The 16,970-nt window shown below is 44.9% G+C and overlaps 1 protein-coding gene across 2 annotated transcripts; it reads right to left on the minus strand.

Annotated features, from left to right (window-relative positions):
- Nucleotides 1-1,451: 1,451 nt before the first annotated feature.
- PM20D1 (peptidase M20 domain containing 1) lies at nucleotides 1,452-13,482 on the minus strand. Of its 2 annotated transcripts, XM_051639026.1 has the most exons (14): nucleotides 13,284-13,345; nucleotides 12,914-13,018; nucleotides 11,614-11,700; nucleotides 10,569-10,801; nucleotides 9,107-9,193; nucleotides 8,132-8,265; nucleotides 7,574-7,693; nucleotides 6,742-6,817; nucleotides 6,447-6,508; nucleotides 6,111-6,189; nucleotides 5,121-5,192; nucleotides 4,676-4,844; nucleotides 3,884-3,983; nucleotides 1,452-3,086 (listed from the first exon to the last, which is right to left on the minus strand). In XM_051639026.1, the coding sequence occupies exons 3-14, from the start codon at nucleotides 11,642-11,644 to the stop codon at nucleotides 2,957-2,959; spliced, it is 1,293 nt and encodes a 430-aa protein (XP_051494986.1). In that variant the 5' UTR covers nucleotides 11,645-11,700; nucleotides 12,914-13,018; nucleotides 13,284-13,345; the 3' UTR covers nucleotides 1,452-2,956. The 2 variants fall into 2 exon arrangements, with proteins under 2 accessions (XP_051494986.1, XP_051494985.1); XM_051639025.1 differs by lacking the exon at nucleotides 12,914-13,018 and having other exon boundaries at nucleotides 13,284-13,482.
- Nucleotides 13,483-16,970: the final 3,488 nt, after the last annotated feature.

Consider the following 16,970-nt stretch of genomic DNA (forward strand, 5'->3'; position numbering starts at 1 on the left):
CATTAAAAAAAAAAACTCAGAGCTATTAACCCATGTTTTAATGATGTGCTTGGCATTATCAAGTAACTACTCATCCACTGCACACTCGTATATGATCTTAGTAGAACAGGCCAGAACAACATCCTGACATTATTATTTACATGATGATCCTAAGATTTCAAGCACCACTCAAGATGAGAGCAGGAAAATGGGGTGCAAAACAAAAGCTGTTCTGTCAGGACAGGTGTGCACACACCAAACATCGAGTGACCCTCAGAGTTGTGCCAGTCAAGCATGACATGGTGGGGAACACAAAATCAGGAGATAGGAAGAGCAAGGCCACCACACAGAAAAAAGCCCAGATGGACATCAGAAGAGCCTGGAAAAAAGGGGCAGAGGTGGGGAATGTGCTTTTTCACCACTGGACCCTGCAAGATTCGGTCTGTTGCACACACTTGAGTTTAGGGGCTTTCAGGTTGCAGTAAAGCTCTGTAGAACATTGACTCCATGCAGAGGCACAGCCTGATTCCAGCCTGGCTGATGAGCAGCACCTAATGAGCCTCTGCAAGAAGCTGTGTTAGTGAAACCTCATGGCAGACATTTGCACTGAGCCTGCCAAAAACAACCCTGCCTTCCCTCTTTGCCCTTCACTTTTCCTTCAGCAGCAAAACAAATCTTCAGATGAACGTCCTCTGGAGAAACAATCCTCACCAAAACACAGAGATGAGAGATGTTTGGTTGGGGACAGGTCATTACAAAATACAAATGATGCTTTATGTCTTTATGACCCATTTGCTGGCAACAAATCCCCCTTTCCATACCACACCACAGCCTTCCCTGCACAACAGCATGACCCAAGTGAGGATTTTCACAACCTGTGCCCTGCAAGTGAGTCATAAAATCCTTGAGACTGGAAGGGACCTCATCTTTACTCCCACTGTCCCATCACTAAGGTCCTTAATAAAGATGTTAAACAGTATTTGCCCAATACTGCCATAGTCAAACTGAAGGCTTCAGATTCAGTTCTCTTTAGAGAGACCTGCCAGAGGAAAAAAATCCCCAAAGCTTTCCTCCACCTCCAACTCTGGGGGGTGCATTTTATTCTGTGCTCTGCTCTGACATCTCACTTTTGCTGTGTCTGCAATGGAGTTTGCAAGAGGCCTGACACCTTCACAAAAGAGCCACAGGCATGTGGCTAAACAAATGAATGACATTAGGGCACACAGACAAAATGCAATAAACCATAAAAGATGCAAGCTGTTTACTAGCCAGTAATGCATGAACTGAGTTAGCCAACTTCATATAAAAAGGGGAGCACTAGGGAGGGTGCAAAGATTAAAGCAGACTGGAAAATATGTGGATTTGTTTTGATGGAAACTTTATGGCTTGCTCTGGTGTATAATCAGGTGTGGAAATGACTTCACTGCAATTATACAGTTACATAAAAAGACTAAATAATAATCAGAAAAGAATCTGCATTCCTTATTTTATTAGATGAAAATGCTGATCTGGTTTCAATTATGTAGTAGATTGATACAGTTATAGCCCATGGGCCACAGTGATAAGATCAGACTGCAAATAAATAGAGTGGTGAACGGAAAGAAAAGGAGTCACAGCTCCATCACTTTTTCATTATACATCTTAGCAGATCTCCTGTACATTTCAGGACATTTTACAATATGAATGTAGAGCAAAACAACCAACCCTTCCAGTGTATAATTCAGACTCAGATCTCTGCAGCAATGCAGCAGGAGAGGCAGCAGAGCCCACACATCAGTACAACACAGCAGCTTTCAGCCAGGACCTGGGCTGACAACAGGTTCTTCATTCTCTCTGTGTCTCATTAATAACATCAAGCCCAACTCAAGAGACTACCAAGGCCAAAAGAATGCTTGACCCTTCAGTGCTCTCAAAGGCAGACATGCTAGTGCAAGAGCTGCAGGATGAAACAGAGCCAACATCAATAACCCATCTACAACAGGATTCCCAAAGAGCTGAGTCCACAGCCACGCTGCAGTGAAGTGAGACCTGCTTGTGTTGGCAGGGAAGGGACACAGGTTCTGCTCCCACCAAGCTGGAACAAGCTGAAGGGCTTCACCATCTCTCACAATCAAGTTCTCAGAGGAACAAAAGAGAAGCATTCACTACAGAAAATGATTCAGTGAAAAGAGGATATATATGAGCAGACAATACTGATTTAGTGTCTTATTTAAAGCTGCAATCCTTATTCTGGAACCCAGCTGCACAACATATCCTGGACCCCAACAAAGACAGAAAAAAAAAGCAGTCACTGAAAAGACAGGAAGAAAAGCTTTTAGCAGCTCTGAAACAACACACCTAGAACTTCTGGAGCTCAGTATTTTAAAATGGAGTCAGAGATCAGTGCATGCATGGGAGAACTTGGCAGTATCAAGTCAACACTGGCACTGGGGGCAAGAGCTGTGGTTCTAGCTGAGGGCATCAGCTGGGGAAAAAGCCCCCACTGAGCAGCAGGGCAACAAACTCTTGAGTGTAACTACCAACTATATGGACCCTGCACTATGTCACAAACCCTTCAGGTGAGTTTTTGACAGACATGTAATTTGTGACAAAGGAAGTACACACAGGAGGATTCACTTTTCTACTGATAGAAGAGTGACTGCTGCTGATAGCTTAGATTTTTAAGTGCCTACCCACTTCAGAGGCTTAAGGAAAGTGCTGAACAAATGAATACAGTCAGATTAATGGCTGCACATCAGACCAGGAAGGAACAGAAATCAGAGTTATTTGTTGTGTTTTCTCCAGGTGCTTATCACTCTCTGCCAAACAGAAGCTTTGCCTAAAGCAGCAACCAGCAGTTTTGCCATCTGTATGTAAAGCACAACATGCAAAAACCAGGCTCCAGATGTAATTCAACACATGACACACAACTGCATCTTACAGCCCAGACCCTGCCACCCCAGAGTCCACCTTGGTAGCTGCTCTTCTCAGGTGTTTCTCACAGCTCGTGGGAGTTGGCGTGAGGCTTGGGGAGCCTGTCAGTGTCACAGTTCTTAATCAGCTGAAAGAGGAACTCAACCTGTTTCTCATAATTCTCAACTGAGATTCTCTCATTCAACCCATGGATCCTGGGAGAAAAAGAATAATGTTTTTCAGTCCAGTGTGCATTTGTGACCCAGCTGCACACACCCAGCCCCCTGCTTTCCCCTTCACTTCATAGAGCAACACACAAAGAAACAGCCACATACACAAAATACTGCACTGTCACTGCAACCTCTGCTCCTGAGGCCAACCACATGGACAGACTCTAAGGCTCAGAGCACAACCAAGCCCGTGGTGTAAGTGGAAAAGAAAAATCAGTGTTCCAGCTCTCTGCCCATTTCTTGGCCATTTATGTCACTGTTCTATACAGCTACAAGAACACTCTAGTCCTGTATCACCTGCACCTCAACAAAATGCCGATCGAGTACATGCTAAAGAAGCAAACAACCCCTTGCATGATGATTTTGTTATCACTTTAATCCAGGACACCTAACTGCCAGCTTTAAGGAGCTAATTAATTCAGAGTGGCACGAGTCCAAACATGGATCTCTTCAACAAGGCCAACTACCAGGACACCACCTTACACACTGTGGCACTATATAAAGGATCCAGTCTGCTTCCCAGCATTGGTGTACTACCACATGGGACACCTGAGGTCTCCTTCTCCATCTGAAGTAAGGAAGAACACTCCCCCAGTGCCATTTCCATCCCCTGTTTGTGCAGAACCCAAATCTGCAGGAAATGGGTAGCCTAACAGAAGGTGAGGAAACACCACCACCACACCAAGGTACACAAGGCTGGGTTTCCTCCTCCTGCCTATCGATCTTCTCTTTCCCCAGTCCCCACTCCAAACAGCTGCCCACAGGCAGGCAGAACATGGTACCTGGGAAGATCATCTGGCTTCAGGAGCAGCGGGTTGAAGCGATAAATGGCATTGGTGACGTTGGTGAAGTGCCTGCTGTCTGTGTTCCCAATGCACGTGCCTGGAAAACAAGCCTCAGGGTTACGCTGCGTGACAGCAGCAATTTAATCACCCACACTTTTCCCAGGAAAAAGGAAAGGCACCTGATAACAGTTCTATACAGCCCCTAACTACACCAAGAGCAGCAGTGCTGGGAGAAGTTTGTTGGTACATCCTGGAAGAACATTCCCTCCTTCATGCACAGGAGGAGCTGAACATCCAACTCCATCCCTCTGACAGCAGCCATGGCACTCAGCCTCCACAGAAGTTTAAACTTCAAGCTGCAGCCCAACAAACAGGACTAGGAAGGATCTGTGATCATAAGGAACAATACAGAAAAGCAGGAATAGCCTTTGCCAGCTATGAAAACAATAAAAGAAGAGCTAAAGCAAGAAGACCTCCCTACTCTCCCTCACAATTCCTTTCTTCCCTGAAAAAAACTCCTTTGTATGTGCAGAGAGTCAAATTCAAGGCTCATTGTTTCTGTCAGTTTCCTGTTTGCTTTTTTTACTTCCACTGCTAAAAAACATTAAAACTTTTAAAGGCTAAAGAGGGAATGGAATAAAAAGAGGAAAAAACAGCTGTTTCCAGTAGTTAACAGCTGGGGTGGAGAAATACACAGAAAATGGAAACAAGTCAATATTAGGGATGGAGAAAAAAAAAGCAGGGTGGAAGCTGGAGAGGAAACAATAATCATCATGTGCTTGTTGTTACCTGGGACTACACTGTCAACATCTGGGAAAGTATCCAGGATGGTTCTTTGAAAAATATGGACCCCGAACGTCTGGTGATCCCAAGGACTGATGGGGAGCGGGTCAAAGGCCTCTACTACATCAATCTTCACTCTGTCATCAGCAATAATGTTTCTCACTACCTCTAGCACCTAAAACACAGTGATTAAATAATCAAAAGATGTAACTCCATGTCTCTGCAAGGGACGTTTCCACATTTGCTCTGCTCCACGTTGAGAAGCCACAGCAAACACAGCACTTTGCCACCCATCTCAGAGGGAAAAAGACATGAGATAAGCTGTGTTTCTGACAGCTTCCATAAGGAGCATTTCCCAAATCTTCCCAGATCTGCTGCCACAAATGGCCAAGGGCCACTATGCCCAGCCAGGGCTGAGGGGCAGCCCCACATCTGGGGGCACAGCAGGTACCTCAGCAGCCTTCTCTGCAGAGTGGATCCGAAAGTTGACGGTTGCTTTTGCAGAAGATGGGATGACATTTGTCTAGGAAAAAAAGAAGAACCGAGACTTAAAAAGGAAGTTACTAACAGATTAAAATGTCAACTGTGAACTCAGAATCTGCTCAAACAACTCCAGGTTCACCCTGTTTCCACTAACATCAAGTGTGGGATCTCTTCCTGTGCTCTGCATTGAAATACTGCAAATCTCAGGTATTATGCAGATAATTACACTACAAGATATTCATCAACCCAGCACAAATGAAGTTAGCTGTTATACAGAAGTTCTCCTCTTGAGATCAGCCCTCTCCTTTCAGAAACTTTATACTAAAAATCCTGAAAGTTTGTTGTATTTTTAAATAATATTTTTACATCATGGTCATACTACTTCTCTCCAAACATGGCACATATAAGTCACTTAACAAATTATGTTGCTGAGGACACCTCACTCTTCTTTTCTGCTGACTGAATATTTATAATTTTGTTAAACAAAAAACGTATAATCTCCAGGAAAAAAAAACAAGCCAGGGTGTCACTTCTCTCCTGGCCACTCAGTGTCACTGTTCAGCCACTCTAACTTGGTTTTCTTGCCCAGTGATGCTTTTCAGTAACAGACTTCTTCAGGGTCAGACTGAACAGCATGTTTGTTTTCCAGGGCTACAATACTTTTGGACAGCTACACCTCCTTATCAGGGCAAGATCCGTCTGTATCAGCCAGAACCTGTTATCTCTCAGTCCAAGGTGCACACTGACCCTACTCGAATCACAAACACAAGAACCCACCAGGGCTGGAAAGTGACTTAGTTTCAAATACTGTAATTGATACTTTGTATGATGACACTGAAAACTCTTTGTTGTGCTTCTTAAACCAGGGCCCTGATGTTATAACTGGATATAAAGAGATGGAATGGATATGTCCTAGTTGTCTCATTGCACTACACAGAGAAACATCACAATGAAATACCTTGATTCCTGCATTAAACATTGTGACTGCTGTAGTAGTTCGAATCAAGGCATTGGTGGAAGGTTTCCAGGCCAGGACTCTTCCAAAAAAAGGGAAAAAAAGGAAAAAATTGAAAGAAGTTTAGTATCAAGAAAAAATAAGCACCACGATCACTTAGGAAATAAGCTGAATGGTGGCCTATTAAATTAACAAAGTGGTTATTAACAGTAAAGCACTGATATTGTCTAAACTATGAAATGGTACAGCAGATTTCCTGGGAAGACCAGAACTGGCCAGTGGTCTTCACCTTTTAAGGGTGAGAGGCTGGCAATGTTCACCAAGGATCTATTTTCTTACCTGCTGACAACAGGTGAAAACAGCCACAGGTTGCTCATGATGAGATTGAGAGGAAAGCTGAACTAAATGGAATAAATAAAACCACAAATCAGAAGGTTTCTGGTTTTCAGGAAGACAGTGGAGTCACCAAGGTATGGCTGAAACTATTCCAGCAGCAACAATTCTCTGGGAGAAAGGGCAGCTGAAGTCTTCTCCTTTCCAGGAACTACATAACTGTGCTCTAAATTAATATGCTGAGCTACTCTTCAGATATTAAAATGAAAATTTAAGAATGAAATAACAGTTCTTCCCTCACCTCTGACGCAAGGTGCTCCATAGTCATGAGTTCTGGCCCGTGGCCAAACAGGTTGCGCAAGGGATTCTGCTCCAGTCTGAGGCACAACAAATCAACACGGGAAACTTAGAAAAACCTCTGGCTATTGCTGCTCCAGGAATTTAATTTCTACAATGTATATATCTATCTGAGCTGAAATCACACATTCTTCTCTCCCTGTAAGTAAATCTCCATGACAGATTCCTTAGCATTCCTGACACCTGCAGAGATTGGCTTTCGAGGACAGCTGGAAAAACCCCAAAGCTTCACTCTGATCAAGAATATATGGAAATCTAGAAAAGTATCACATCAAATTCCACCATAGCTGTACATCTTGTCTCAAATACATATTAATGAGCTATTTGCTATCTCCACAGCCATGTAATGAGTTGATTCACCCAGTCCCATCCTGACTTTACACCACATTTATTGGCTTGGACAGTGGCCAGCTGGAAGCAGCAGGTATGTGCAAGGACACATTCCAGGGAAATCCTGCAATCCAAACAAAGCAATCTCTACTGCTGCAGAGTGAATTATGGAATTATGACAGACATCAGGATGCACCAGTTGTCTTCGTTGTAAGGAATCGATACTAGGAACAGCTGAAGTGAAGACACTCCAGCCATGTGGCAACTGTCCCTTTGCTGGGAATTGCATTTCTCCCCTTCAGAGCAAGTGACAAAAACTTCAGCTTCAAGTATATAAGAATTTGCAAAACACTCCGAATACAAATATGAGAAAATAAAGTCACATAACAGTGACTTTAGGAGTCTGCTTGACTCTCTTCAACATGAGATGACAGGGAAGCTCTCACCTGGCCATTGCTGCTGCAAGAATGCCAATACTTGTCTCCTTAGGAGGAAAGGATGAATGTCCTGGCTCTTTTTCCACAGTGAAGTTCAGTGTTATTGAGCCCTTTTCTGTGATAGCAATTCTAATAGATAAATAAATAAATTATTAATGCAACTCGAAACACACCCACAGACTGTAAGTAAAAAGAACAACTGTGTATTTTTAGTATCACAAAAAAAACCAAACTAAAAACACCAAAGAAACAGCAACAACAAATCCTTAACACAGTCTTTTAATGTCCTGGCTGCTTCTCCAGTGAGCAGATTCTGCAGCACACAACTAACACACTTGCACTGGCTAAGTGGAACATTCTGCTGCTGTCAGCACAGCTGTAATGGAGAACAAGCCAAGGCTGAAGGTCCTTTGCTTGCACTTTGTGCCACTGCTCTAGTCTTAGCAATGCCAAGGCTGCCACGTGCCTTAAAAACATACTTGTTGACATTAGCCAGGTCATTTCTCACAAATTAACTACTGAAAATGGATCACCTTCCTCATGGACAATTCTGTTTCTTTTACTTACACAGCTACTGGCTTCTTCACTCCTGCAATGATGCCATCTAGTATTGCACTTCCCTCATCGAGTAAGAAGGAGAGTTTGACTCCTCTGGCTTCCAGCAGAGCTGCAATCTGCATCCCTCCCTTCCAACCAGACACCTGTGGGAACCCAGCCAGGGGAGCTGGTCAGGATAAGGCAAACCACTGGGAAGAATACTGGAAAACATCTTGCTGTTGACAGTGATCACTGCTACAATGCAAAGAATGCAAGGAATCTCCCAGTGAACAGCTCTAGAGCAGCCAATAAAAATCAATAAAAGGTCAATAAAAGATTATTTTGAGCAAAATTCATTGGAGATCTTTAACAGCCTGGTAGCTGAGCAGTTTATACCCACACTGAGGAACATTCACATTCAGGAGTCACTGAATGTTACTTTGAATCCTGTTACTTCTTGGACACGGCAAGGTCTCAGAGCTGTAAGCTCCACAGATGAGTTAGTCACTTTAAAGAGGTATTAGTTTTCACTATGAACAATTCTGTGTCTTTCTTTTTCAACAATGAATAAACAAACCCATCTCATCCACTCTGTCCTGTTCACTGGTGCCCACACACCCCAACAGATGTGCAACATTCTTCTTAGCCCTTCCTGCTCATTTGGAACAACCATGTAAAGCTCAAGGCAGCTTTTCATGTCCTAGACCTACTCCAAAACGTGACTCCTGCTGCACCTGCCATGCAGAAAAGAATTTAAACTAACACCCCACTGTGTTATTTTCTCTTTCCTTTTTCCTCATCACACCAAACCCTTTGTCAACGTCACCTGAAGCCAAACAATCAATATGTAACTATGACCACCTGCCTGATGCAGTATCTACCCACATCACAAAAAAAAAACAAACAGGAAAGAGTTTCCAGCTTAACAACATTTAAAAATTAAGTCTTGTTGCACACATGAACAATGCAAACAAGTAGTTGCTCTGAGGAAATGAAAGAAAATACCTCCTCATCATGTCCAATGCCAACATAGAAAGATCTCTGGGGTCTGTAATTTCTTCTCAGCAAAAATTCTAGAGCTTGCAGAATACCCTGCAGAACAAAAAAAAACCCAACAAGCAGAATGTGTTTTGTGTTAGGGAGGAGAATAAATGTAAAAGAATGCAATGCAATGTAAAAGAAATATTCACAGCCCTAAAGGAGACTTTGTCCTGTTCACAGTTGAGTCTTTATTTCTACAGCTCCTACTGGTGATACTCATATTCTCTGGAAAACACACTGCAATAGTCTTGGTCAATAGTGCCTGAGGGTGCTGCACAGTGTCAGTGTCCACACACAACACACACTGCAGGCTTGTTCCTGCTGCATTCGGTGACAAACTGCACAGCAGGCAGGACAGAGTTAGAATTATCCAAGGAATCCACTGTTCCTTCAAAGTCTCTGCACTACACACACAGTTTGCTTGACTGGAGCCACCAAATCCATTTTTTTTTCATGAGCAGCATGGCTTGGACAAGAAGTGCTCAGACTGGCAGAAATGAGCAGCTTAATCTGAAGAATGAGAAACTAAATCTACCATTTGCTGTATTTTTCCATCTCGTGTTTTTTTCCAATTTGAGCTAGTTAATTTCGTACATTTCAGCAGAAATTATAGAACTTCTACCTTGTCAGCATGTGTTTGGCCTCACACTGTTGATTTTTACTGCCTGTTTGTGGAGGTAGTTGTGCAGTTCTTAGTAGAAGGAAGCAGCAAAGTAAAGTTTAAAGTTGCAAGGCTTTGAAATTGATGATTAAACAACCTGCAATTTTCTAGGAGTGTGGCCTGTGTCACAATAAGCAGCCACAGCATCTGTGTTACTGCTCTGCTAAACATCTATTTAAATTTAAATACAAGGCTGTCATGGAAGTAACCCTTGCAAGTCACAAAGGACTATATTCCTTATTAATTTTTCCATCTATCTTTTCCCAAATGAGAAATCCTTCACAGATCAACCTTTTTTGTACTTGATTCCTCCCAAGTGTACTTAGTACAACAGCTCTTTGTTCTGCCACAGACCAGATAAGATATAAGGTTATTTGACTATAATATTAAATAAGCATAGTTTATTTTGAAACTCAAGCTTTTTCAAAGCATCATGTTTGGCTTTGAATGCCCATATGACATCAGGGAAAAAGGTCCATCCCTGATTTCAAACACAGCATTTGACATAAAATTTAAATATGGTATTTAACCAGTTCAATTTGTGAATGTTTTTTTTTGAACCTCTTAAGAGATTTAACTCTGCTTTCCGTTTTCACCTCATCTCTAGGAAAAGCTGGGAGAAAACTGCAGGGCTTAGGAATTTAACAACCTGCATTTAGAGAGGGGTAAGAGAGATAATAGATTAAATTTCAAGAGAACAGACTCCTCCAATCTGTCTTTTTCAGGCTTTGTATCTCTCTGGTGTGAATTACCAAGCCGACGTACTATGGCAGAGTTTTTGTTATCCAGAGCTCCTCGTCCATAGATGAAACCTTCATGCTCTGCAGCTGAGAAAGGAGGGAAATCCCAGCCCTCCGGGGAGGCAGGCACAACATCCATGTGTGCAAGCAGCATATAGGGCATCAGTTCAGGGTTAGAGCCCTGAACAGTAAAGAGGTGGCTGTATTTCCCAACAATTTCATGTTGAATGAACTTTGAAGAAAATACAGCCGGGAAGACTGCGAGGAAAAAAATTAAAAACAGGTGAAAAAGGAAAATTAATGATAACGTCCAAGTTTATCATCACACACTCCAGAGCAGTCACTTACTTAGCCTCAAGGAGAGCACTGCACATCAGCCTGAGCACAACAACTCTGCTTCAAGGAAGGAGATGTGCAGCTTGGCTCCCACACTGCCACCAATCCATCTCACTTTGGGTTTAACACTTCCTGAAGCAAAACCAGGAACTGCTGCTCATCAGTTGCAGGCAGCAATGATGGGACTGCCAAGAAGCAAGCTGAAGCAGGGGTAGCCTTCCTCTTGTTGTGTTTGTTTTTTGTTTGTTTTTTTTTTTAAATGGCAAGGTTATTTAACCATCTCAGGGACCAAAAACCACCATTCCAAAAAGACATTTGAACCTTCTCTGTTCCAGCTTTGGCCACTGCTACACCAAAGCACCCTGCTGCAGGGGTGACATGTGTATCCCATATTTTTGCCAGTCCTTTCTTTCTTGTGGGAAAACAAAATAAAAATCTGTATCATAGGATAGAATCCCAGACTGATTTGAGTTGGAAGGGACCTTAAAGATCATCTAGTCCCAACCCCCTGCATGGGCAGGGACACCTCCCACCAGCCCAGGCTGCTCCAAGCCCCATCCAACCTGCCCTTCAACACTGCCAGGGATGGGGCAGCCACAGCTTCCCTGGGCAGCCTGGGCCAGGGACTCACCATCCTCACACAAAATTATATTGAAGAACCATAGACACTCCCTTCAATTTGTTTAGAAAATTTAATTGAGCAGCAGAGATTGCTAAGAATTAAAGTTTAGTACCTTCCTGCATGTAATTCCCAAATTCTGCCATGGCGGTTGTATTCAAGTCCTTTGGAGATATGGAAACAGTTGGGATTTTAATTGCACCTTCAATGAAATACAAACCAGAAATAATTTGACACTGAAATCAAACAACACTTGAACTGCATTTCAAAAGGGCAGGGGGGGTAGTACTCATGTTCCCGAATATTTTCATAGACCCATGGAATGGTTTGGGTTGGAAGGGACTTAAAGCTCATCCAGTCCCACTCCCTAGGCAGGGACACCTCCCACCAGACCAGGTTGCTGCAAGCCCCATCCAACCTGCCCTTCCACACTTCCAGAGATGGAGCAGCCACAGCCAATGTCTCACCACCCTCACATTAAATAATTCCAGGCTTTAAGGATTATTTCACAGGATAGCGAGAGCTGCCACATCAAAACACAACTGGTGCACTTCAGGTGAGCTGTGCACATGCAGCACACCTGTGCTGCCTTCCAGTCTCAGCCAAGGTATTTCTCTAGGTATTTGAACTCATTTTTCATCCTACAGCACTGAACAATGTTACCAGAAATGCCCTTGTCCTGAAGCAGTTGCATTTTGCTGGGGTGAACTGATTGGTCACAGTCATAAACTATTCTGGCAGGCAGCTTAGCTGGCAGTTCAAGGTTCAACAGCAAGTCAGGCTGCAGTGGAAAGACTGTTGCAGCACCTCCTTTCATACTGCTCCAACCTTAAACATACCTAAGCAGACAGGTCTTTTGCTGCTCCTTCTAGTCTGCTCTGGCACTTAAACAGAGACAGACAAAAACACTGAGTCACTGTCATGCAGAATATGGGTATAACTTAGCCCCAATCCCAGCTGCCTTTCCTAAGAGCATCTGTCAAGTGAGGTTACAGATTCTTTTAAAAGCTGTGCTATTCAATAAAAAATACCACAATAAATCTCTTTTGCATCCCTGTATTTCCCCATTAAAAAAGTATGTAAACAAAATTTGCTAAGCAACAAACCTTACAAACCAGGAACACAGGAGATTTACAGAACCCAACCCCTACTTGAGAAGTCAAGGACTATCACTTTATGCCAGATTGTGGTTTCCTGCAAACTGCCAACCCTCATGAGCTCTAAATATCCTCCAAGTCTTCTGCACAAGACTGTCAAAGAGCACAAACACACCCTGACTCGTTTCGGACAGGCTGCCTGCAGTGAGGTGCTGTGCAAGATTTCAGCCAGCAAGACAGAAAAAAAAAAAAAAAAAAGAAAAAAAAGAATCCGACCATGATTTATCAGTGATTTATGCGAAGTGGACAAAGACCTGCCTGGCAGATGCAGTCACAAGGTGCCTGGAGCGTTCTGCCCGAGAGGAAAACACTGAAGAAAATCAACACGGGGAGAAAGCTGGTCTGGGGAGAATCAACAACCGGCTTCCTCCGAGGGGAAAGCACCTGAGAACCTGCCCGTCACGGCCGCCCCGCTCCCACCCGCGCCCCAGCCCTGGGGCCAGCCTCGCCCTGCGGAGCGGGCCTGCCCGGCCCCACAGCGAGCTCGGGCCGCCCCCGCCGCCACGCCGGGGAAGCAGGGGCCGGCAGCACCCCCCGTGCCGGGGCTGAGGGGGACACCGCGGCTGCTGGCGCCCGGGGAGGCCCGGGAGGGCGGGTGCGGCCAGGGCGGCCCGTCGGGCCCCCTCACCTCGCAGCACCTCCTTGAGCTCCAGCCTCTCGCCGGCGCTGAAGGCGGCGGTACCGCCGCGCCGCGCCCACAGGCGCGGGATGGCCGGGGCGCGGGGGAGGTAGGCGCGGAGCAGCAGGGCGGCCAGCAGGGCCAGCAGGACCAGCCCCGCCAGCCCCGCGGCGCAGCCCGCCCGCCGCCCCGCCGCCATCCCGGCGGACTGCGGCCCGCGCCCCGCTGCGGCCGTCACGGGCCCGCCAATCTGACCCGCCAGCCAATCGCTGCCCGCCCGCCCCGGAGCGCAGCCAATGGGAGGCCTGAGCCCGCCCCCCCGCCGGGGCTGCTGGGAGCTGCAGTTCGGCGCCTCAGCAGGGCTGAGATGGCGGCGGGCGGGGAGGTTTGGTTCTCGCTCCGTCCCCTCTGTGAAATGGCGTGTTTCTTGTCTCTAAGGCGCTGTGCTGAACTGTGTCTGGTACCCGCATCAGCAAGCAATAACGTCCCGTTCATTCATCCGTGTGGGTGATTGCTTCAGGCCGTGCCGGAAGGTCTGTTGCGAGGCTGAGGGTGCTGGGCCTCAGCGTGCTGCTCCCCACATGAGGAGCTGCTTGGAGGAAAAAGGTGTCCTTGGGGAATAACCACCCCCAGGCTCGGTGGGGATACACGTTGGGCAGATGGACACCAGTCTGTGAGGACCAGGCAGAGGGACGAGCCTGAGGCAGGACAGGGAGCGGGCCCTGGGGTGTGCCAGCCACGCTCCTGTCAGGGTTTAGATCTGCCTGCCTTTCAGCACATTCCTTCTTGCCTAGCTTCACCAGATAAAACGATGGAGAAATTGTTCTTCTCTTCTTTACAGCTATCTTGTACTGAATTAGAAGATTCATCCCACCATCCCATGCCGAGATGCTTAATACTGGGTTGGAGTTGCCATGGAAGGCCTCTCAAATTCAACAGAAGAAGCAGATGATTGTTCGCACATTCTTTATTACCAAAAAAGAGTGAAACCAATATTAAATAAATTACAAACATTTCTGAGCTGGTTATACCTCACGCATTTGTCAAGACTTCCAAGCCATCACACGTCAACATCAGTGTTACTTTAATAACAGTAAAGGGCCACTGGAAATTAGAGTTTTTCTACCCCAGTGTCCATTTTAGCTTCTCTAATTCTCTTGCCTGGGCACTTGGAAATTAAGACTTTGAACTGGTCACATCGTGCCTCCAGCAATGCCATTTGCCCACTGATGTTACACCTTTTGCCAGAATTGACCCGTGGCTACAGAAATGAGATGTCCTTCTTCCTGGGCCATCAGGATCACAGAGCATATCATCACTGCTGCTACTTTCAAGCCATCTCTCTTGACATTCCATCCGTTATCCTTGTAGGAGCTTCAGAAATACAATCTATTTTTTATACCTGGTCTGTTGCTCAGAGGCTTCCTGCGTTTGGCCTGTCAGACCTTGAGACTGAAATCAGCCTCCTGTAATTAACCCTGAATGAAGAACTGGAAATTGGAATTGTCCTCATTTAACGTGATGCTACCTCAGAGATACAGAAATATTGATTAGCTACTGCAGGTTAGTTTCTTTTTCCATTGCACCCATTTCTTTTGTTGCTTTATTCAAACCAGCAAGTAAAAGCAGCACTCGGGCAGTAACAAAAGACCATGAGTAATCACCCTCAAAGACAATTTAAGAGAATTAATCTCTTGATTTTACGTTATAGAACAAGCTATACATAGTTCTGAAAAAGCTCAGATTAAAATAAGAAATAGCCATTAGTTAGTGAGCTTTTCCTTTTGGAAACTAACCTCCTTTTGTTGTATTGCTCTCTCCTGCACCACATAATCAGAAACTGAGGTAGAGGAATGGTGACCTAGTTAATGAGGTGTTACAGAACACCAAACTGGCATGGTCCTGATGTTGTTTTCTGTAATGGTTGTCACGAAGCTTCATTTTCCTTAAAAACGAGGCATCTGGGAGCTGTAGGAAAGCCCCACTTTGTCTCTCCAGAAAGCCCTCTAGCAATCTGCCAGTGGATCAGCTCAATAATGTATATGTACTTCAAAGCTGTACATTAAACCTTGCTAATATTTTTAGTATCTCAGAGTAATAAAATAGAAATAACTTTTAAAAATATAATTTACTTGCATTATTAAGATTACTCTTTATTTGTTTGCATCCATGGAAAAAATAACAGACTGTCCATTTTCAGTTCCATTCCTGTTTAGTTTTTCTTGTTGACTCTTGTGTGTTGTCCCAGGGCTGGAAATGCTTTGTAGGAAGATTTGAAATTCAAACAAAAGGAATTGTTTTCATTGCAACTGAAGACATACCAGTGTGTGCCTTTATCTTAAATTTTTTATAACTCTATTTTCATAAAAGCCATATTGGAGGCTGAAATGCACTGAAGAAAGAAGGGTCCCTTTAACCCTTGTCTTACACTTAGATTTTTCAGGCTTTGTATTGTCACTTTGTCATTACTGTCACAACATCAGTGCTGGGTAAGAAGGGCAGGTATTAGAAAAGGGAACTAAAGTAGCAGTTGGTATATGCATCACTCAAATACAAAAGAGCGTCAGATTTTTAGAAATGATTAAGATCTCAGCTGTCTGTCTTTGGGTTAGTGAGGCAGGCTTGTTTGCCCGAGAGGTAGATGGTCCTGGTAGCATCAGTCTGTGGTGGATTTTAGGGAAAATCATCAGGCTTGTAGTAGGGAATAGTGATGGGAATACCACATATTAGACAGGAGTTTTCTCTTGCTGCACAAGTGACCATTCAAGAGCCTCTCACCAGAAACCCTGCATAGCACAAGGTGTCACTTGGGCTGTTCCCTCATTGCAGGCATAAAATGCACTCAAATTTCAGTTTCACTGCCACAAATTGATGACATATGAGAAGTGTGCAGAAGGGGCTTCCTTCCTTGTCCCTGAATTTGCTACTTGTGATAAAAAATGATTTGGGAGAAAAACACCTTTCCCCACAGCGCTCGTCCATATTCTGCCCTAAATCTTTTGGTTGCTCCTGTCAACAAGAAGCTGGGAAGAGTCAGAGCACCCTTGGGATGGGTGCTTCCATGCCATTCACAGTCTGAGAGCCTTGTCTGAAGCGCTGTTCAGTCAGCAGGAGGATCCCTAAAAAACTCCAAAGGGGATTTAAACTGGACCCTGGGTCTTCTGAACACCTCCTTGACCCACCGGGCAGGTAGGACAACACATGCACGTAACACACAGTGAAAAGGAGTTCTTGTTTCTCGTTACAAACTAGTCCTATTAGTAAGGAAGAAAAGAATATGTAATCCAGAAAGTAGCTCTCCTGAGGTCGAGTGCCAAGGTCTTTGGGTACAGAAATACAGCAGTGGTCTGAGGCAGTGGTTTCTGGGACGCTGGGTCACAGAGAGAGCAGTGCAAGGGTCAGAGAAGAGGGGCACGGGGAGGGCAGAGCTGGTGCTGCAGAGACAGGCAGGGAGGTTGGGGGGTTTGCACCCCGGAGGTCAGTGCACATTTTGGAGCAGCCTTAACCTTGCACAGCTGCACCTTGCAGGGGCTGCTCTCGCTCAGGAATCAAAGCCACGAGCGGCTCTTGGTGTTTGCTTGTATTTCACTTCATGAGGGAAAGAGAGAGGAGGGGGAAGGAAGAAAAGAAAGAAGGGGGATGCCCAAATTACATAATGCCAGTGTGGGCAGAAGGGTGCGATTGTGTGGGACAAAG

The sequence above is a fragment of the Apus apus genome, chromosome 23 (assembly GCF_020740795.1).
Source record: "Apus apus isolate bApuApu2 chromosome 23, bApuApu2.pri.cur, whole genome shotgun sequence".
Classification (NCBI taxonomy): Eukaryota; Metazoa; Chordata; class Aves; order Apodiformes; family Apodidae; genus Apus; species Apus apus.